The 23,634-nt window shown below is 38.1% G+C and overlaps 1 protein-coding gene across 5 annotated transcripts in view; it reads left to right on the plus strand.

Annotated features, from left to right (window-relative positions):
* MLIP (muscular LMNA interacting protein) overlaps positions 1–23,634 on the plus strand; it is a 119,636-nt gene that overhangs the window by 89,000 nt on the left and 7,002 nt on the right. For 4 of the 5 annotated variants that reach the window (XM_026845031.1, XM_026845032.1, XM_026845035.1 and 1 more), the window contains 3 exons: positions 791–916; positions 5,852–6,040; positions 19,811–19,864. In XM_026845031.1, coding sequence (XP_026700832.1) covers positions 791–916; positions 5,852–6,040; positions 19,811–19,864 — 369 coding nt within the window. The remainder of the gene's footprint in view (positions 1–790; positions 917–5,851; positions 6,041–19,810; positions 19,865–23,634) is intronic. The other variant, XM_026845030.1, reaches the window with a different exon arrangement.

Raw genomic sequence — 23,634 nt, forward strand, 5'->3', positions numbered from 1 at the left:
ATGAACCTCTAGCCTCCATTTAGAGTTTATGCCTCAATCCATCATGTCAGACTACTGTTAGAATTATGAAAATCAAAGATGTACTAAAATAACAAATTAATAGTAATTTGTTTGGTTGGTTAGTAGCTAACGAAGAAACCTTTTCTTGATGAAATAATCCAATTTATCTGAAATGAGGTGTATCACACATCCATGCTGACTGAATTCTCTAAAATTGTGCTTTTCCAAGTGAACTCTTAAAGACACTGTCAAAATACAACATGCAATCACTGGTATTATTCCCCCGAAATATTTTCCCCTAATATGTTGCCTGGGTGTAAGTTAACAGCATCACATATTGCCGTTTCTTGTTTCACAGTTACTGTTTTGAGGAGCCCAGAAAGGAATTTGAAGTGTGAAAGCAGATGTGTAGCTGTGCATAAAGTGTGACTTGATGAACTTATCAAGATGCAGCTGAACAGCTAGCAAAAACAGCCAGCAAAGCCCACAAACCATAGTCTGACAGCCCAGCATCTATTTTTGTGTGGGTAATAAACAGATGTCAGTGGCGAGGATCTGTGCATAAAACCAGCTCTTGCCATTTTTGTCCACAGTCTGTATTAAAAGTAAGTCAGGCAGCGTGACACCTGAATAATTTTGGTGGTGAACTATGTTATTAATAACATTTTTAAAAAACTAGTCAGTGAAGCCCTGCTGGAATTGACTTGTCCAACAAATATTCTGTAAATTGTAAAGTATTTTATTTTATTTTTCTACTATCTCTTTTGTCCTGGGTGTGTTATGGGTCAAGACAAAACCTGGTGTCATTCGTCCCGTGCTGGTGAAAGGCAAGAGTGCACAGCAAAAGGAGGAGCCCTATCAACCCAATCCTTTTAAAAAGTACCTTGAAGAAATCAGTGATCAAGATATTGAGCAGGTAAGTAACTCTCACTCTGATTTTGTAGCCTCAGCTAGTTTCCTTAAAGATGATGGAATAATCTTAGATCCTTATATTGTTCTGGTCTCTTCTTTTTTTGCAAAGTTAGATAATTCTCCAAGGGGCACCTGGCTCCAGGATGGAGATGGGCAGCTGGGCTTTATACAGAAACATTTTTTTTTTGTGATCTGAAAACCTGTATGTTGAGGAGAGGACCTTTGTATGATATCTGTAGGAAATGATGTACAGGAGAAAGTGGAAATCCTGTGCTTCCCTGTCAAGCAAGTGTTTGGATCAGATCTACTAGAAAGCACTTCCTCCATTTAGGGTCCAGACCTGAATCTTCTCTAAACAGAAATGAGGACAGCAAGGACTGGGCAAAGTTCACTCTTCCTTCAAGGGAGACTGCAGAGAAGCCCCAGTGACCTTCCATGTCACTCCCCAATGCATAGCTCCCCCAGGTCTGTATTCATGTCCCATCACCGTTTGAGGGGACATCTCTATCATATGCAAGGAGCATTAATGGGCAGTCACAGGGCAGCAAAAGTGCTGTCTTCTTCCGCAGACCTCTTCATAAAGCCATGGGATCACTTTGCAAAAACACATCTTGAACTGTCCTGATGTGTATGAGCCATGATCTCAGAGAAACCCTAGATAAATGGTCTGTCAGCCTTTTCTCATGCCTTTGTGTTTCTGTGAATTATTGTGAATTAAACCTTAACCGTGATATATAATCTGAATGTCTCTGTAAGAGCTTATTATCAACCTATCCAGTATGTTCGGAATCCTCAATCTGGAGGGTAATAAAATGAAGCCAATAGTCCTCTTGTCAGACATGATGTGAATTAAATACCTTGCTAACTGATTTTTTCTTCTGTGCCTCCCTAGTCACATTAGAGAGAGAATTTAGCAATGACAGTCCTCTCTTCTTCCTGTTAGAACTGAATTTTTTTTAAGATTTTCATTTCAGTTCTTTCCATTCCTCCCCCTAGCTCTGACTTGCTGTAAGGAAAATCACTTGCTGTAGGAAATTTCTCGAGAGTACTGCACCATTACAAACAGAGATTTATTTGTAGTATTAGTGGGTTCCAGCAACATGTATGGGTGGCATCAGAAGGTTTCTAATTCTGTAAGTTTCTACAGAATGTAGAGTTTCTGTAAAATATAAGAAAAACTGAATAAAAATGATGATTTACAACTTGTCTCTGCACTTTTGAGGTTGACAGTGAATATTTGACCTCAGAGACTACAGGTGAGCTCACGATGAGTTTTTCATGCTTTAACTTACTGAAACTCTTCTGATGCCAAGGAAGGCAATGTGCTGCCCTTCACCTGGAATGAAAGAGGAGGAGCACTGACCTAGAGTTGCTGCTAGAGAACTTCTGTTCTAGGCCACCTCAGCAGGGCCTCTCTGCAAAAGCAGGGGCAGCTCATACCTCTCTTTCATCAGGGCTGGGCACAGATTCTGCTGGCTATCATTTTGCTGATGAAAGAATGATATTATCATCACCAAACTTTGTATTTTCAGGCAAATACAACCTGGGGTTATTGCCATAGTCTGAACCTTTATGACATTTGAAACTGTGAAAACCAGTCAACTTACACCTTATAAATTACTTATGATCCATATTACTGAAGTACTGAGGACACAATAAGTGCATCAATAAATGTGGTTGTTATAGCAAAAGCCCAGATTAGTTTATATAAAAGCTATGTATTAAAATGAACTAAACAAATTACTTTGATAGATGATATTTGATAGATGGAAAAGTTAATTTCACAATGGATATTTTCAGTTTTGCTTCCTTTATTTAAAAGAACAATGTCATATGTTTTAAAGTACTGATAAATTGCTTCCTAACCTAAGAAATACCACATGTTGTTGTAAAATTCTTGTTATTTTGGGATATCTCTATTAAGACATCTTTGTTCTGAAAAAGGAAGTATTTAGACCTGTATCCAGATGGATTCACTGACTTAACAGAAACTGGTTTTGTTTGTGTGAGAAATGGCTATATGATTCTAGTGGTGGTCTAATACAACAATTAATACTGTGATAATATCCAGATCTGGGGAAAACACTAAAGTGCTGAACAAAACGTGATATGCTTATGATTTCAGCTCTTGCGTCTCAGAGTAGGTCTATGGTGCTGATGTAAGTCCCTTGTCAATGAAGATTTGGGTGTCCATATGAGTATGTTCCCAATCTTACAACATAGTGAAAAATCTCCTGAGGGGTTTCAGTGTCTGTAATAGTGCTGCAGCACTGTCTGTGGAACTGGGCTTGGTGCCCAGACAACAGCTTGAAAATTGAGGTGGTTGTCTCTAACCACGGTATTGTTAGCCTATAAGGACACATTATCCCTCTTCACCTGCTCTCCGTAGTTAGCATTTTTGGCTGCAGTGTCTGGCTTCCAAAGAGTGGGAGGGGTTCACACCAATATTACCCCAAAATCAGGTAAATTGACTGCTTTCATGGCATATGAGAGCTGTGGATTAAAACTAGGAGACTAGCAGCTAAGTTTTCTGCTTTCTGTGAAAGGATCAGTGATAGTCCACTAGTCCACAAATAAAAATATAGCAGACATTTGCTGTGGCTGAGGTAAAAATTTTTCATACTGTTACTGATTTTCCCTGGTTTTCTTTGGAGATTTCCCCAGTGCTGCTGGGAGCTTGAGCTCTTACATTTCTGTTCTCTCCCCTTCTCTGCGTCTTCTTTTCCCTTCTTTATAATACCATTGCCAACAACACCCTCCTGAGGTGATGTTGCTGCCCCTCCTTCACCCAGCCCATCTTGAAAGGAAGACCCTGTCAGGCTGCATCTTTGCTGATGGTACAGACTAGACGAGGTTCCAGATATCATCAACTTTATTGGCTTCTCTCTTTTGATTTTTCTGACTCTTCAGTACCTCCCCTCCTCGCCAAACCTCTCAGTGTGACACTGGTAACTATATGGGTGACATTCAGTTTGAGACATAATGATGCAGCCAGCCATAACTGCTGACCTTCAGCTTTATGTCCCTGTGTGGAACACATGCCTTTTTTTGCGCAACAGAGTAGCTTGTTTGCTTTTCACTTCATTAAGAGACGTCACCATGAGGAAAAGGCAATTTGTCTTGTAAAAATATAGTAATTTTTGCTTTAACAAGGAGCTGTTCTCATGTAGATAATCCAAAGTAATGGAAAGAGACAAAAAGAGATTGCTAAATTAGTAAAGATTATCTGGAAGGGATGTAGCTCAACTCACAGATAGCTCTTTTTATCTGTGTTCTGGGTATGCTGTATATAGGTTGACACTGGTGTGCCACAAATTTATAAACGAGGGAAAAATCTCATTTTTTTTGGCTTTTTCTCAGTTTATGCTTTTTTTTTTTTTTTTTTCCCCTGGGCACATATACAACTTGTAGTACTGGCTATTCAATGGATATCCCCCTATGAAACACTTGTTAGAGACAGAGTGTGGTGTTTTTGAGGTTCTGATCTGACCGTGTTAGTCTTCCAACACTTTTAGATGTCCTTAATGAAGATGGTAATTTCGTTATTATGAGAAGAAAATTTTTTCCTCTTGCTTAGTACATTTCTGTAATGTTTCAGGAGTTTTGCTGTTATGCTCCAATTTGTTCAAAATAGCACCATAAAATATGCTATATATGAGTATATGTAACTCATGAGAAGTGCTGATGTGACAGCTTCATGAAATCTTTGTTTTTAAACTGTGGAAACAGAATATTTTTTTTTTAATAGGGCATTTTATTACATAATAATATGAAATCAAATCATAATGAATGTTAGATAATTCATGTGATTACAAATACTTATTAAAAATAATGTACATAGGCTCCTTTGTCATTAAAAAAAACCCAAAACAAAGAACCCACATTGGGCATTGGAACAGAAAGATAAGGATGAACTAAAGAGATATTAGTTACACTTGTCATGAAGCTGTGCAGCAGTTTTCCAAGGTTTATCATTAGTAGAAGTAGGGCTGGTGCCTCTAAGGAGGAGTGGCAGGAGGCAATGTTGGTGTGGAGCGAGTGCTGCCTGGTTCCTTTCCAGCCAGTCACCGCTGCTGGGCTCTGATCCGCTCATTTGCTCATGCTCAGTCTTTTGGCGGGTGATACGTTAGCTTCTGCTGGAACTAATCACAGGTCTTGTCACAAATTTTCTGGGTCTTGAGCTCAAAGGTACAGCACACAAGGGAGTTTCTGGTCTAGACTCAGTCAGCTGAGTGCGTGAGAATTTGGGATGTGTTTTGTCAATGGCCTAGACAAAACTTAAGCATGAGATCTGTGACAAAACCTGGGTATGCCTCCCTGAATCTATCCCAAATCTTTTAAAAATAACTTTTTTTAGAGGATTTTATTTATTAGTTAAAAAACATTGTTTTTTTTAACCTGAAACACTATTAGCTGCTGACAACTTGCAGTAGTGAAATATATGGTGTGCACCTTCAGTGCTTTAACATTTAAATGGCTGAAAAGGCTTGTTAAAAAGACTGAAGTGCTTCTGCTATAGGTAAGGCAGACTTTCTTTTGTACCTCTCAGACACTGTTTTCAGATTCATTTTGTTTCCAAGCCACCCTCTCACAAAATGTCCCAAAATGTTGCCATTTATCGTAGCATAAGATCATTGTGGGCTTCCCTTTTCTGTCACTTGAGCATCCGTTGAGCTGCAAGAGGGAGATGCACTGGAACCCAGTTGAAGGATAACTGGTTTAATGGGACATTTACAGCAGGTTTTTGTAAGTGTACTTCCATGCTGATGAAAGTGCTTTGTGTAAAGTAATTCTACTGACTGGCATGAAGGTAGAGTATCTTTAATCCTCAAGCCCTATGAAATGTAAAAACCATGTAAGACAAGCACTTTGCTTTCTGTCCAAAGCTTCCTTTTAGCATCCATTAATCTGTTTCTGTTTACTTCTCTTTTTTTCATAGGAGACTGCTCTCCTACACCCTCTGTATCCAACTAAACTGATCCCTCCAACTAAGCCCCCTTTGCGTCCTCCGTCCATCTCCCTTGCTGACTGTCTAAACCCTGGACCTTTCAGCCACTTGTCTTCCATCACATGTGATGTTCATGAGAATCCTTATAGCCCTTACAGTCACAACTCTTTGTACAATAAGGTGAGCATGAAGTGTGTTGTGACTAAGAGCTTTGTCAGGCTTTTATCCTTTTAATTCTAGGCAGAATTCAGCTGTGTTATTATGATTCAGTGGTGGCAGGTGCTCTGGGAGATGCATCTCAGAGCAGCCTGTGTCTCCAGTGTCCCTGGAGGTATTACTGCTTTTCCTTCCCTCAGTACAGCTTTTGTTGGGCTTGCTTCCTCCAGACCAGCTAGTACAGGGCTCCCACCACTCTTCATTCAAGCTATTTGTTCTCTAAAGGAGGAATAATCTATTTCATCCCCCATAATCAGAGGGATGAAATTAACATTTACCCGTACTAAAATAATGGGCTATTTCTTTTTCTTGGGGACTGAGGGAAGGGAGGCTAACCTGAAAGAAATACAGGCTTTTCCAGTTGCTTCATCTGACATCCTGACAAGCAGTTGTCTCTCACCAATGCAAACGTAATCTTTGCTGAAATTTGTGTCTTCTTTCAAACAGCAATGAAGAAGTGAGACAAAATCTCTGAAGTCCAAGGTGTGTGGGTGACAGGGCTGGCTAATAAGCTTTGTAAGATGAAAACCAGGCCCTGTGCCTTAACTGACATATTTTCAAAGAGAAACTGGGATGAGGTATTTAAAATACCTGAAGAGACCCCCTGTTTGGTGTTAGAAATGCATAATTTGTGGAAGTCTATGGAAGATGTTGTTTGGACCCCTCAGATGCACCACTCCCAATGTCCTCTTTTTCTAACACAGAATCTGTCTGCAAATGCTCAGACAATGCCTGGAGAGATTCACTCCATCACATACATCACTTGATGTACAATGTGCTTTATCTGGGATGCAAGAGGTTAAAATACAGGCATTAGGTGCTGTTTCTTTAGGCTATCATCATGATTTTCTCATGAGAGGAAGCACTAGGATGAAATACGTGTTATAAGTTTCAGGTACATTGGGACCCAAGGCTGCTTTGGAGAGCAGTATCACCTCTGCAGAGAATGTATGTTGGTCAGCTGTCAGACTCTGAAGAAATGCGTGAAAATGCCTCTCCCTGTTGACTAGAAGCATAATTAAGGTTAATAGGTAATATCAGCAGTGTCTGAATTTGGCTTGTCTGTCCTGTGGGACTTACAGAATTTATCATTTTACCCACCTGTTAGGATGGACTAAAACTAAAGTTAAAATCAACCTTCCATGCTGTCTGAGGCACCCTGAACAAAAGGACCTTTTCACATCTGCTAGATGGGATTTTGTTGTTTCAATTTTTACTATGGGCTGACATGTTTAGTTAGGAAGCAATGATTTTATTATCAAGTATTTTTCAACAAGTTTCCTGATTCCTGGCAGGGCATTCACATGAATAAACAAACAGTTCATATGACCGCTGAAGCCTGTTTCTATAATGAAATTGGGTATTTGCTGTTGCTAATGAAAACACTGTTAGAAACTCAGAAATTTGTATAGGAAGGCAGGGAAAGTTGTCTGAAGATAAGATAGTGTAATTTTTTGGTATATCATGTTAGATGTTTCCTCAAATAGGGATATTCTTGCTGAATAATTGCTGAAATAAGGAAATTTTACTCCTGCTCTAATTTCCTATAGCACTGTGCACTCAAAACTCTTGACTGCAGAGGTCGTAGGACAGCCCAGCCTGTGTATTTGCATTCCACCTACATGGTGATGATTACGAGGCCTCTTTATTCACAATTTTTTATCTCAAGGAACTTTTGTGGTTCCAAGCAACCTTTGTGAGCTTTTCAAACTGACAAATGCAGCCACACCTCTCTGATGTTAGCAGGTTCTTCCTGTACAATAAATATGAGCATTACATCATCTCTTTGATTTCTTCCATTTCCCTGTATAACATAAAATTGCCCTCTTACTTGGGTAATTATTTTCTGTCCACTGTTTAGCAAAGGTGTTTTACATGGTTTTCCTATAAACTTCACACATTTGTAAACAGCTTTTATTTTTTAAATTATTTTTTAAAATTGCATACTTTTATATTCTTATTTCCATATTTAACTCAGACACTTTAAGTCTGCAACTTTCCAAGGTTGAGCAGCATCATCCATAGGCCAGAAATCACTGAAAAGTGCTGCATTCAATCAAAGAAAATCTCAGGGGCTCATTTAATTTTACTTCAAATACTTCTGCAGCAGCATTTTCAATGTTTAAGTCACCAGGGAACTAATTGAGAGGACTATGCTTTAGATGAAGCCCTAGTACTGACCTGCTGTGACAATTTAATCAAAAAGTTCACACATTTGGGCTTCTGGTTGACTTACCACTGCCATCCCTCTTGTTGTGTAAGTGAAATAGGCTCTTGACTTTTGTCAAGACCACTTGCAATGATAATGCTTGTGTTTCTCCAAACGCATCCCTTAATTTAATTAATGTAGCAAATTCTCTCTTCCATCCCATAAGATTTAGTGAAAATCTATGGGAATCTATGATGTTAACCATGATTAGTACCAAAAAAAATATCAGTAAGTAGATCTTCTGAAGCAGTACTGGTGAGAATGACAAATATTTTTAAGATGAATACCTTTCTTGAGACTTCTTTGGAGAATTTTCAGTATAACTCAATTTACCATTGATTCTTTCCTAATGATTGAAAAAATTTAATTATTTAATTATTTGCAATAATTCTGAAGTCTTAGCCAATAAAGATAAAGTTAACAGATATAAAACGAGACAACTCAAGTGTCAGAGGTAGGTAAGATTTTTAAGCATTACTGGTAGTACTAGTAAATACCTTTAGTAACATGCACTGTGTTTATGAACTGAGGCCACTCTCTGGGTAGGTGTGGCCCAATACTTTGGGAAACAGAACAATCAAATGTCAGTACTGGTCTAGATTAATACAAACTGAGGTTTATTTATACAAGGAGTAAATACTCACCAGTAAAATATTTTTTTTAATGTTTCTCTTTTGGTATATAGTATTAACATTCTTTGATAACCAAATGAAGATTAATTTGAATCTTATTCACATGATCAATATGTAACATTTGAGTTAATATATGTTGATAAAACCCCTGACAATATTTGCCCATTATTTCTTGCAATAAGTCTGTCTTCTGTGCCACACAACTACAGTCTGAGCTGTTAATGTTTTTAAAAGGAAATTATTTAATTTATTGTAATAAATGCTCGAAGTAACAGAAAACACAGTACAGTAGATACAGTGTCAGGTGTTAAAATATCAAACTGTTAGACCCATTCCATAAACAACATCCTGACATCATGAGAGTTTCTTTCCATTCTCTATTAAACCTGTACTGTCATCTCTGTAAATTCCCCGGAGTTCTCTCTCATTCCTCATCCCTCGAGATAAGGGTTAATATGCACTGTGACTTACTTGCTGTCTCTCCAGCCACCCTGTAAACATATGGTCTATGTCCACGTGGTCAACCTATAGATACATTTCTAGCTATGTGTTGTATTTTGCCCATGTGCCACTAGAGGGCAAAACCTGCTGCCATAAGTTCTTGCAGTCATATAAAATATGTTGTAAATACACTACTGAGAATGGACAGGATGTGCCAGTAAATGGAGTTGTTACTCTTCATCTGCACTTTTATTAAAAAATTAACTTAAACAAGTGTTCCCTCAGAAGTGGGAAATAGGATATGGGAAAAAACAGAATGATCACCCGTGTTTTATATTAGGGAGGCTAGATATGGTGAGCTCCTAAAACCAGTATCATTTCATTTGTTGGCTCAGGGCATAAGAAAGTAACAGCTGTCTCTATCTGAAATCCTTTATTGAATGGACACTGTGGTGTTTAGGCAGACTGGACCTAGTGCCAGGTTGGTTTTATTTGAAACTCCATCAAGTACCTGAATCTTTGTGGCTGATGGAATTAACACAGATGAAGCTGAAAGATAGACCTGTCAGGTTTTGTAGATTATAACTGATCAGAGTGATGTGGTACATAAGTTGTGCCCCAAATCATTTCATATGTGGTTTTAGCTTTGATGGGAAGAGGCAGAAGGAACCAAGGTATTGTGTCTGTCCTTCTGCTTGGAGAAGAGCAGAAAAGGCTCTCTCCTCTCATCTGTGTACAGGCTGCTTTTGATATAAAAGTGTTGCCCATTCAAGTAATCTGATTCTGTTCTCATTGGCCTTGTCATCTCCCTTGTCCTTGCCTTCCACCACTCTGCCCCCAGGCACCAGGCACTGCTGATTTTATTTACACTCAGTTTTGAACAATTATATGAGTTGAACTTTATATTATAAAAAACCCAAGCTCAGTTTCCTTTTGATTGAAATAAAACAGATCAAAAACATGAAATTCAAAGCAACTGTTGCAGTGATGGAGAGCCTGAGGTAACATTTAGCTCTGTAATTAACTCCGAAGCGTGCTTCTGCTGGGAATCTCTCCAGCCTTTAATGGAGGACTGTGTGCAGTGGAAGAGCAGAACTCTGCACCTGGAGTACTGTGTCCAGTTCTGGTCCTTGCAGTTCAAAAAAGATGAGGACAGACTGGAGAGAGTCCAAAGGAAGGGCATGAAGATGATCAAAGGGCTGGAGAACCTGCCCTATGAGGAAAGACTGAAGGAGTTTGGTCTGCTCTCCCTGGAGAAGAGAAGGCTCAGGGGGGACCTCATCACAATATTCCAGTACTTAATGAGTGGCTACAAAGAGGATGGAGGCTCTCTCTTCATAGGGGGCCATGTGGAGAAGACAAAGGACAATGGGTACAACTTGCACTGGGAGAGGTTTCATCTTGTTACATGAAAGAGTTTTGTTACAGTGAGAACAGCCAATGATTGGAACAACCTCCGTAGGGATGTGGTGAGGTCCCTCACTGGAGGTTTTCAAACCGTGTTTGGACTGAGTGCTAGATAATCTCATCTAGGCTCACTTTCCCACAAAAGGTTGGACCCTTCCAACCTCAGCTCTTCTATGATTCTGTGATTCACGTGGAGACACAATTGATGTAAATATCTGTCAGGGCAGAGAGCATTAGATTTTGGGAAACCAGCTGTCATTTTGAAGGAGAAAGGAATGAGCTGCCCAAGTGAAGAGATAGGGGATGAGTGGGTGTAATTTCCTTAGCTGGGGACTGCCTCTCAGTTCCTACTGACTTTCAGACTGCCTTTTCTTTCTGTCAGCAAGGGCTAAGCACACGATTCATGTATATCCCTGTGAAAATCTCCATGTTGGTTAAATATTTAGCAACACACCCTTGAAAATCTGTTGGATGGAACTGACTTTTTGCAAGAGGTATAAGGAATGTTAAAAAATTACCATTTCTGTACCTGATCATTACTTACAAGACTGAAGGTCCAAGCTTGCAGAGGACAAGTTTTCTTTAATGTCCAACTTTGGATTCAAGACAATTTAATTTTTTTCCTGGACCTAAATGGAGTTTTCTTGAAATCACTAAATGTTGTTGTGTTGGAAGTGTCAGCCTTCCATAATCACTTGCGGTTCTGCAGTCTCAGAGGTAAGCAGAATATTTAAAGGGAATCTTTATTTTTTTAAAGATTAAATCAGTGGTGTTTACCTCACCATCCCATCTCCAACTCATTGGATGTTTTATTTGATTAATAGCAGTATAGTGGGAATTGACATTCTGTGAACGCGGCAGCCTTTTGATGTTGCCATGGAAAAGCACTTTTCTCCCAGACATCATCCCAGCTGCTTTTATTTCTAGAAGAGAGTTTCTTTCTCTGTTTTGAACTTTGATATTTAAATGCTGTACTTGTGTAGGTGTATTGTGGTTGATCAACCTTCTACTATCTGTGATTCAGAACAATTGCTTTAGAGTAGAAAAAGAAATTGGCAGCAAACAAACCAGTTCATTAGTGCTGTGCTACAAATTGGGCCTCCTTGTTGGGAAAATATTAATGCATAATATTGTTGTGTCTCCTTTGTATATTCTTTTATGGCATTGCTTGGGCTTAGTGAGCTATTTTAATCATATTATATTTAGATGACATTTCTATCACTTTGGACTTGGTTTGATAATGCCTACAGAAAATGCCTCTAGAGTTCTTGCTCAGCTCATATTTAAAGAAAGGCATCTCTCCTAAAGAACTTTAGAAGGATCATACGTTGGTAATCAATTGCTTTCTTTGAAGCCATCGAAGTAGCAACAGAATACAAAGGTAGTTTAGGCTCGACAGGAGAAATGGCAGTGTGCACTTAATGTGGAGAAGGCTTAAGTCTGGCGCTACCTGGAAAGAACTCTGCTACTCACTCCTGCAGAGACAGCTCTTCCAAACAAAGAAAAGGAATTGATTACTGTGTCACTCTTTTTGGTCTGGGTCATTAGGCAACTTTGAGAGCCTTGCTGTCTTATTTTGTCTAGGAGAAGCTGCTGATGGTAAGACCCTGGTATTTCTTTGGTGTACTTCTGTTCATTTAGAAAACATGCACACAGAAAGTTGTTTTCTTGAACGTGGTAGGATCAAACCCCAGCAGGCACTTTCCATACTTAGAAATTGAAATGTGCTTCCTAGTGAACGCTGTGCTCAGGTTTCTTTTTGGAACATACTTACAACCACTTCTGGGCCTTTCTGCCTTCTCATTTTTACAGGCTGTGTCTGCTGGGGTAGCTTAAACCAGTCTCAAGCACCAAAAAGTACTTTAAAATCCTTTGTCTTCATTCTTAGAAGTCACTGTATAATACAAACGAGTTCAGTCTTACGTCTGGCTTTCTAAGATCTGATCTTCCAGTCTTCTGCATAGTGGATGTAAGTCATAGATTTGAAATACATAAACCAATACCAAATATAATAGAAATTCTGGCCCTAACTAACAACTTATTTCTGAGATGTCTTTATCTTATCCTTCTGTATCTTCTGATTAATATGTGAACACACATCTTAGGAGAACAACCAAAGGAAACACAACAGACCAATTACAACAACATTCCTAGTATCTGCTTCTAACGTTTCATTTGGTTTGTGAAGGGGATTCTATGACATGCCCCATGGTGATGGGGGCAAGCTTACCATAGCTTGGATGCTGCTTCTGATGCTAGGATTCTGATCTATAACTGAATTGGGACTGGGCACAACTCAATTTCTAGGGGAATTTGAAACTATAGAAAATGGGAATGTTAAAAATAATCTCTATTAATGGTTTGGGAAATAGTACCTTCAACCTGCAGACATGTTTTTGCTTGCAGTAGAGTAATAAAAACAAAAGACAACATCACAAAGAACAGAAGCTGCTCAGAGGTAAAAGTTGTTATTAATAGCAAAAGCAGAAATATACTGAGTGAAAAATATCAAGATTTGGTGGACATGTAACTTGTCTGAGAAATAAAAATGATACTTGTATGTCTTTTATTGAAGACAGTGAGAAAACAAAGTCTGATGGAAAAAAATTCATAATGAATGGAAACTATCCCAAACCACCTAGAGCTATAGAAAAAATTGTATCTGTAGTCATCACTGAACACAAATGTTTCTAGACAATTTCTTGATGCTTTTTTAGGTTGTAAAAAACTCTTCCGAGATATCAAAGAAAAGTAAACATTGAGGTGATGAACCTTTGGAAACTCTACAGTTTAAAGGGCAAATTGGCACAATTAGAATTCACTTAACTTTTACTGCAAGTATTGATATAATGTGTACTCTGAAATATGGCCTTAATTAACTCCACTTCCAGTTATGTTAGAAAAATGTATAAAATATAATTAGTTCTGGTGAAATTCCAAGTATGTACTTAGAGCTTGAATTAAAGAAGTCAGTGTTTACCTGTGTTACAGAGATGTTACGAACTTCAAGGCATTAGTGTTTTTTTTTTCTTCTTGGCAAAGTATTCTGAACTTTGATGGAGAGATTGCATATGATAAACTGTAAGTAACAGTACTAGATTTCTCTTTCTTAATTAAACAGTGGCTATCATTTCAGCAGTTATATGATAGGCAGAATATGATCTTAATGCAAATTTTAATATAGTAAGTGACAGTTACACATGTATACTCTTGAAAATTCAGTCCAAGTTTGTGGTTTGGATTTAAAGTAGCTAAGGTCAGAGATCTCTGTTGCATGAGAAGCTTACTCAGAAAACAGAGGTTATTCAGTTTTGAAACTAATCCAGGAAGAAAGTATGTGGGAGGAAGGTCAGCTCTGAAAATTAAATCCATTTCATTTCACACTCTCACCTGGAAAGCAGTTAAAGTTCTTCGGCTGTTATCAGTCAATGAGCTATGAGACCCTTCCTGGAGCAGGGAAGCAATGTCTCTTCTAAGCAATAACTTGATTTCTGTGAGTCCATAAATACTTCGCAGTCAATATGCTGGGGGAAATTTCAAACACTTGTGTTGTTGGAAATTCTGAAATTTCCTTTCCAATACAGATGAAAATCTGAAAACATTTTAATACTCCAGAAATCAATATGTATCATTTGGGTTATATGAACTAACTCAAAGAAGATAGTTCTAATCTCTGTGATTAGAATATGTTTGTCTCCTCTGCTGCCTTACTCTGCGGGTGTGTAGGTTGTTGTTCTCAGGCCTCAAGTCTTCATTATGGGCCTGGTACTCTTGCTGGCCATCAGCTTCCACAATCACCCATAGTGAAATTAACCCTGTGAGGAACTGCAGGGCTTGATTAGCCCACAGCAGAAAATAGAGGCTCTTATGATTCTCATGAAGTGCACTGAGAGTGAAATATATTTTATGGAAGTGATCTGAAATGAAACATCCAGGTCAGAAAACATAATATTCCAGTTACAAGATGGGATTTCTTATGATTAAACACTTTGTTTTAATTTTTGAAATGACTAGTGAGAGTTTGCAAGAGAGATCAAAATGTTTTGCAGAAAGCTTCGTTTTTCTGTTGCTAGTATTTCTCATTGAAAAATCATTTTGACAGAAAATCTCCAGCCAATTGCATTATAGACTAGCTCAGCATGAGAAGTTAAACTTGGCCTGGGCAAAAGGCAGCCCAAGAAAAATCGATACCCTGCTGGGCTTGTGTGCATGTCCCTTCCTCCCACTCCACTTAGAGATAAGGAATCCCTACTGCAAAGTCCTGTAACTCCTCCAGGCTCTGGTATTCAGAGACATATCTTTCAGTCTCGCCCCACTCTGGTGCTCTACAGGACTGTGTCCTTTGAGAACCTGTTGAGGGAACCATGTCTGAGTATGAGTTGTCCCTCTTGTGCAGGTACTTATCCACATCTGGAGAGAGTTTTGAAATCAAGTTAAAAATGCACAGGTACAGTAGTGTGTAATAATGATTTGCAAGTCAGTCACGATGTTCTATTGCATACATGGCTGAAGGCACATTATAAATGTTGTGGTCACCATTTCTACTTTACATTTCCCTTTATAGAGAGGTGAAAGGTGCAAAAGAATTGGGTGCTTAACTGACTGAATCTTTGAAATCGATTTTATACTGTGTCATTTCAGAGAGACTATAGACATCATAATTCTAAGTTGTCCCTTTGCATTACATAGTTTCTCTCCCATTAGCTGAAGGTAGTCCTTGCTCTGCTGCTCTGGGTGTTTTACCATTTACTGGTACCCTAGATTTCATGTTCCTGTACTCAGAAAAAGTGGTTATCTATAAAATTGTTCTATAAAAATAGTTTGCTTGTTATGCATATATAAATACATTTTTCTAGTCTTCAAGAAATTAGTAATTTTTCCTGTTTTGAAGGAATGACTCTCTGTTTCATAAGTCTAGAGTACCTAATTTTTTTTTTTTTTCAAAGTGTATTAAAGACTCAATGGAGTAATTTGAAAAAATAGTGCATGCGTGAATGTTCTCTGGTTACTATAGTGGAAACATTCTTATGTACATTATCTTGCTGGCTACAAAGAGTTTTAAACCTCAATTAGCAAAAGTGTCACACCCTCTAGAGAGTGACTTAGATTTATGAAAAAGGTCTTACACTGAGAACACCTCACAAAGCTTTAAATTAGTGCAGAAGCAGCTGTGATTCATGGCACAATAAAGATAAACTGACCTTTTAAAGGCAAATATATCTTGTTGATTACTCTACAGAGCTAAATGAACAAAGGTCTGAGATGTTATATAACCATCTCTTTTCTAAGCCTTGACTGAGTCTGTAAGAGGTTATTTTGGCCAGGTATGTAATTTCCCTTTGAATTTACATGCTGCAGATACTCATATACTGTCAGGATATTGCGCTGTCCCAGTACAATTTTTGCAACCACAAATGCAGGTTTGTTTAGTTTGCTTTTTCACTATTCTTAGAAGTAATAAACAAAATGTCACTTTACCAGAAAACTGAGTGACGCCTGGAAAAGTTAAGAATTATTAATTAACCTTGTAAGAATTTTGTAACTGGCAAAGGAAACAAGAATAGACATTACAAAAGCAATATTGTCATCTTCCAGCATCAATAGACACAATCCTTTTACATTTGTAGAAGAAAATACGACTTCTTGCCAGCTGCTTTGACCTGGAGATGAAAGTCTGCCAGTGACAGAGCTTGATGAGGTCTCAGTAAGACAACACACCCATGAAAGGTACATAGTCCAAGATGCGTTCACACTTCAGATCTTGTGGACATGGGCACATTCCTATATGGCTCTGAGGAATGATAGCCAAAAAATGTCTGGTAAGGAAAGGCTAATCCCACCTCGTTCTGTCTACTTTGCATTCTGGTACTTTTAAGTAAGTGGACTGCCTGGTACTCTGATGTTGACACCTCATCTTTGCAGAGAGATGACCATATTCTGTGAGTATCTTTACCCTGTGCTTAGGGCCCTAAATTGTACTATGATTCAGGTATGAGGCTGAGTTTGCTCAGGTGGGCTATTTGTCTTGTAAGTGTTCTCTAAACACCATGGGCTGACCAACATGCAGAGAAGACAACATGGAGATGCCCTCCTTTAGTATTTGCCCAGACAGTGAGAGACCTGATTACAGTGCTTATCTCACCCTTCAGACTTTCAAACTTCTCTCTTTTCCAAATGAGTCTGGCCATTACCCACGGAGCTGAAGAAAGCGAGTGTACTGGGACAGCAGGTTCCATCCTGCTTGTGGGACTGTGATGATGTGCATTAAAGAACACCAAAATCATATGAAAAAATAAAGGAAGGAAGAATAAGACCCTGTAGTCTCTTGGTTAAACTCTGGGAGGACAGTCACAGGACCTTTTCCACAGCAAGACTGACACATTTCAGATTACATTAGCACTTGATGGAAATAACACAGAGAACAGGCCTCTAGCTTGTTAGGATGAAGTCACTGAGGCCAAGGCACTCAGCTCCTTTGCAGCTGGCAGCAGCAGATCCATGATTCCAGGGAAGATCTCAATGCCTTCTTTCAGGGACCTGCAAGAATAAACATTGTTTCAGCAGAAAGGATGCAGCACTTGGCTTATGTGCTCCACATTCACTGAAGGACTACTTAAAGTTCTTTGTAAATGTAGCCATACATAACTTCCTTAAGACTAGACCTTGTGTCATGGCAAAATCAGGTCTCCAGATGCCTGACTAGTAGAATGCATAGACTCTTCTGCAACTTCAGGGGTTTTATGCCACAGAAGCTATGTGAAAAGAGAGAGAACTGTACATTTTTTGGTTGTTCTCTTTCTCAAGCTTGTATTAACTTTTGCCCCATTATTAGTCAGTGAAGTCCTTGTTTGCCTCTCACTTCTTTCAGTTAAGCCTCTCCCACATAACCAATGTTAACAGTGTCTGTTCCGAAAAATACAGATAATTTTCCCTCTCTATGGAGACTGTTATACATGTTGACTCTTTAGTTTGAAAAGAGGATGTTATCAAAATAAAGGAGGCAAATTTATTTATTGGACAAAAAAAGAACATTATGTTTATCAGGTCTAAGGGGGGACTTGAGACCTCATACTCAAGAACAAGATAAAGGAGAATCATGACTCAGAGAGTCATTTCAGGTTAACATGGTAGGCAATGAATACCAGCAAGAAAGGCCAGGACAAGATAACACAATAAAAGTGCATTTTTCATTGATTGGCTCTCTGGACAATTTGAGGAAAAAGAGCTGTTGCATTCTCGGATCACTATCTCACTATCTGACTAGGGAGCTTTTCTTTCTTGCAAGCAGTGGACAATTCTTCTCAAGAGCTTAGCTGCACATCAGAAAGTAAAGAGAAAATGATCAATACTTTCCCTCTTCTCTTTGTGGTTGACCCTTCTTACTTTGCCTGGATTACAGAGATGCCATATTCTGGTGAGGCAGTAGGTAACTCAACTCTAGGGTTTATTTCAGTGAAATAAGCTTGCCAAAATACCACCGGTGTTGCTAGAACTTTGCACCAGTGTATCACCAAGGATTGCCCACCCTAGGTAGCTGCAGGATGCTGGGTTTGGAAATGGGACTTCTAGCTCCCACATAGACTGTAAACACCACCTGTGTCTGTTGTGAAGAGCTGGTTGTACCAGTGTGGTAGTGTAAGGTCTGGAGGCCACCTCAGCAACTGTGCCAGCTGAAAAGGGGAGCCAGGTGTGCGGCAGAGGGTCGGAGGGATGGTGTTGCTGAGACGATCTAGGCTTCTTGCCCCTTCCTTATCCTTCCTTTGCCTAAAATTATTCCATTATCTAGATTTATTGAATAAATAATCTCATGACTAAAGTTATTCACTTGCCTTTTCATTTTTGACAAAAAAGAAAAAAAGATAAACGTTTCAAAGTTTCTCTGAATGCTGCTCTTGTTCTGTTGTTGCTGCTATTATTGCTAGAGTTGATTCCAGCTTTTCTGAAAATGAATCAGGGCAAATTTACAAAGGGAGAGAGCTATCAGATTCATAATAAAATAGCAGATAATCAGAGTATATTCCACTTCAGTATCCTTCTTTGCATATAGGGCCAGTTTAGCATTTCAGTTTTGCTTCTTAAAAAGCACAATTTCCAAAACTAATTTTCTTAGGGCAAGAGAAATATTTTTTAAACAACACATCATTTGTTAATTTACTTTTTGATCTAAATAGCAAAACAAAGTAATGCCTTTGATACATTGAAAATAGCAGGCTTCTTCCAACTTTGTTTTTGTAGAATTCTGAAATACCTAAGTCTCAACACTTTCAACAACCTTTGCCCTAAAGAATATGTCTCTGTGCCTCTGTACAGGAAAACCTCACAAGCTTATGATCTTAACATTGCCTTTCTAAGCTCCAGCTCATCTACTTACCTATTTTCTAATTAAAATATTATTGAAATTTTTATGGTTCTTCAACTGAGTCACATACATCAAACTTCATTACTCAGAAGCAACTCATATAATACTCAAACCAGTGGAAAATTACTGGATCTAAAACACTTTTCTGAACATACTAATTACTGTTATACAGCTTTTTAAGTTAAATGTTTGCATGATTTATGTCTATGAAATTTAAGATTAAGGAGAACTCTTTTGGATGAGATTTAATAAGACAGATATTTAAAGTGACTGAAATACGGTTGCAGTTTTAAGTAACTTTATGTGTATTATCTCATACTAAATGTAATTATTATAAGGCAGGTGCCTTTGCTGTGATTTTTACTTGAGATGCCTCTTTAAAATTGGAAAGTAATTTACCCCTTCCCCACAGTTTTAGTTAAGGGAATATGATATTACAGAAAACAGGCCATACCTTGAAATAGATTTTCATACAGACAAGGAATAGTAACAGAGAGCCTGTTCAACAGGGAGCCTGCTGAACACAAATGAGATCGCATTGCCTTGCTGTCCTTTGTATCACTGAGGGTACTGGCTCTCATTATTAAACTTTAGTGATATTTTATAGAAATTGAACTGATAATGTATATATTTTTCCTATTTTTAACCTCATGCTCTCTCCAACCTGTGACATCCTGGCTTGGCAGCCCAGTCATCCCATAGTGCCTATTCCAGAAAATGAAACACTCAGCTCTAAGGAGGTAAGCAGTCGACATTTAATGGGTTTAAGCAATTGCATGCTAGCTTTATCTTTTATTTATGTAGCTTTTGTAGAACTGATGAGCAAAAGTGTGCTGACCTCTCAAATCTGCTTTTGTCCAGTGCATGGACTGGGTAAGCATTAATTATTCTTAATGATTAATGAATTAAAAAACCAGAGCTGTTTTGCAGACTGTGTTGCTTATGTGAATTTGGAGTAACACTAACATCTACACTTCAGGTTCCTGATATGTGTTGTTGGGATGTTAGCAAGTGGGATTTGTTAAATTAGCCCCATTTAAATCATGCATCCCACAATTTGCAGTCGCTGCTATTGTTTCTGTTTTAAATACAGACACAACAACCACCAGAAGCACTTAGGATAATTAGCTATTGAGAATTTCATAAAGGACTGTCAAGAAAACATAAAACAATACATAGTGCCAGTTTGTCCAGTATCAAAATTCAGTGTCAGTTTTATTTGAAGGACACAAATTGACTTGAAGTTTAAATTCAGTGGCCAGTTCACCACTACTTACATATCTAAACTCTAGGACCTTGATAGTTACCACCCTGGATAATTTATTCAGTGAGAGCTGAAGCAATCTGCTACACACTATCAATTTTCTCTTGAGACAGAGCATATAAAAGTTAAAAAGGTTCTGCTGGCATAGGCAAGCCGTTTTCCAACAGGGTCATGAACATGAAGATGAATTATACCCTCACTGTTGAAATAAACATATGTAATTTAATTAGCTATATATTCTTTACTGTAGGCTTTGGAATGTAGTAGAACATCTTTAATTAAAGGACATTTTCAATATTATTTTAGAAATTCACATAAGAAGATCTAACTTATTACTAATAATAACAGTATGAGTACATTTATGACACAGTGATTTTTTTTACTACCAAGACCTCTTTTGGTTACCAGGTGCATGCTCATAATTATTTCACACGTTTTTTGATGTTTAACAATATAGATAGGAATGATACTTACATTTTCATAATACAGTTTATTTTATTACTTTAAAATTAGATTCTAGTCTTGCCAAAATCAGCAAAATGAGCATTTAAATAGATGAAATGGATGTTTGCCAATAATTGCTATTAAATAACTTATTGCTTTGAAAAATATTGAGGAAGTTTTGAAGTCAAGGCCTTCACATGTTGGAAACAGTTTGCCTGGATTCTGAGATTCTTGACAGCCTGTCAGTATATCCTCACAGTTTATCTCAGTTTCTATTAAAAAAAAAAAAACCCAAAAAACCAGACGAAAAGGTTAGAAAAAGTTAGATATCTTGCTTGGGTGGATCAACGGACTGCTGTTCTGCACCAGGAATATATGAGACATGAATGTCGACTCTTATGTGCAACCCTGGCCTCTTTGTGCAGGGGCCAGGGACTTAGAGTTACTGCATATCTCTTTTTGTTTCAATCTTCATCACAGTCTTCCAGCATCCTCCCTTTTTCCTTGCCTTTGACCTTTCTGCTTATTTCTACACCATCAAACCCCTTCTCTGCCTCCCAGGAGCTACTTCTTAGTTCTCTTCAAAACAGTTGTTATGGTTTCTGCTGTGGATCTGTCCAAAGGAAGCCCCAAGATGCCTTCACAAAATGAAGTTAGACAACAAATACCTTGCTGACTTTCTCAGATAGGTTGTTTTTCCATCTCACTTGTAAAGTTTCTGAAATATTACTGAAGTAGAGGTATTTCATTAGAGGGTGGAGAGAACAGTTCTGAGGATTAATTTGGTGTTGAGATGAAACAGATGTGCACTACATCAGGCACTCTAAAATATGTATGTGTGTAGATATACATGTATATGTTCGTATGTGTATTTGTGTGTGTGTATATATATGTATGCATATGTGCATATCTGTGCAGCCTCTGATGATGCAGCTGCTTTTCCTGTATTTGAAAATAAAAAGAGGAAAGCAATCACCTAGATCCCCATGATCTAATGGAAATACAGATCTTCTCAAAGACAACTCTTAAGAAACAAGACACATAATTTAAATGATGCATTATTAAGATCAGTTCAGAAAGTGAAGCATCTCGTACTGATATAGTAAAGTCAGACTACTGTGACTGAGATATTCTTGAAAACATGAAGTTGTAGCATTTTCTGAATTGACAATGACAACAGAAGTGCAAAATTCCTTTGGTTGGAGGCCAACTTGGTCTGTTCCAAGGCAGATAAAATATGTAACAATGTCTTATAAAACTTTCCTTGTATTTTAAACAAACACTTTGAACAGAATTTCTATCAACCAATTTATTAAAAATCTTAAATGTACTCCAGCAGTTGGAACATTTGTACCATGACCTGTAGAATAAAGATCTCTGATGAAATTGTGGTTGCATGCATAAAGACTGAAGACATCAACTGGAAAGAAGAGAATTTATCCGGGCTGTTATCTGTACTCTTTGTATTTATCTTGATTAACTGACTATGACTATACAAGTGGACTCCAGTCCACATGTAGATACAAGAGAAATAATTGTGTCAGTCTCACAAGCTGGTCAGGAAATAACATCAAGAGATGACGCATTTTCTCTTTTCTCTGTTACAAATCAAAGGTCTTCTCCAATGAACTTTTCAAAGTATTTGTACAGGCCATGTTATCTAATGTTTTTCCCCAATTTTAAATCTCATTTTTTAGCAGAAGGAGGTGACCAGGGGACTCCATGCTGGCCATGTTGAGACTGAGCAATGTCTTCTCATGTTTAGGGGCTGTCATAGAAGACACAAATATATCTAGAGATGACTCCCTTTGCTTATTCTCAGTCAAGAAGGACTAAACAAAGACACCCATTTCCCTTGAGATCTATTGCTGGAGATGAAAATATACAGCACTGATATGCAAAAGAAGATCAACTTTTCTGCTATTTTGAAGACAGACAGGAGAACAACATAGAGCCAAGAGCAGCAAAAAACATGTGGGGGACTCAGCTGCCCTGAAAGTGGTGGCTTCTTTGAGACATGTTGTTGAGCTGCCTCTGAAGAACCACCAAATTTTCACCATTTTCTCTTTTATGTGGTTCGTTCTTCAAAATTATGCTGCTTTCCCTTTTCAGTGCAGTTTGAAAAAACAAGGTAGGCCTTGGTTGATTTTTTACATCACAACATCTTTCAGGCACCTGTATTGTTCATTCTTATTTAGGAACCTCCCCTGAGTCTAGGAACAGTTTATACTGAATTTATCTTGTATGAGTTTACATAACCCACAAGTCTCCACCTAATATAAAATGTCCTTTTTATCAGTGAAGTTCTGTTTGGATGCTGAACTGATTAGGAAATGTTCTGTCAAGTTATAAGCCCAACATTACTCTTATTGCTGCCATAAGAACCTTAGATCTCTGTCCTACAGTCTCTGCCCTCACCAAAATGCTCTTCTTTATGTATAAAGAAAAAACTATGTATAGGCTCATACTCAGCTTCTCCCACAATGTTCCTTCATAAGAGCTAAAAATACAGTGAGAGAAAGTCAGTGTGATTTATGCAATTCCAAAAAAGAGTGGGTGGACAGATGCTGTGTGGAGTGTAAGCACCTCCTTGACTTTTAGGAAGGAATGAGAAAGGGGAAGGGAAGGTGCTTCTAGTTACTATGTAGTAATTTGTATTGTTTTCCTGAAAGAAAAATATTCACTGGGGGGAAAAAAAAAAAAAAAAAGGAGTTACCTTTGTATTTGGACCAACAACATTCTATTCTTCATGGAACTTTAGCTTCATTCTGTAGCAGCGTGAAACAAATCAGGTCTGTCACT

This window comes from Athene cunicularia, assembly GCF_003259725.1.
Source record: "Athene cunicularia isolate RWA chromosome 3 unlocalized genomic scaffold, athCun1 chr3_part1, whole genome shotgun sequence".
NCBI classification, from domain to species: Eukaryota; Metazoa; Chordata; class Aves; order Strigiformes; family Strigidae; genus Athene; species Athene cunicularia.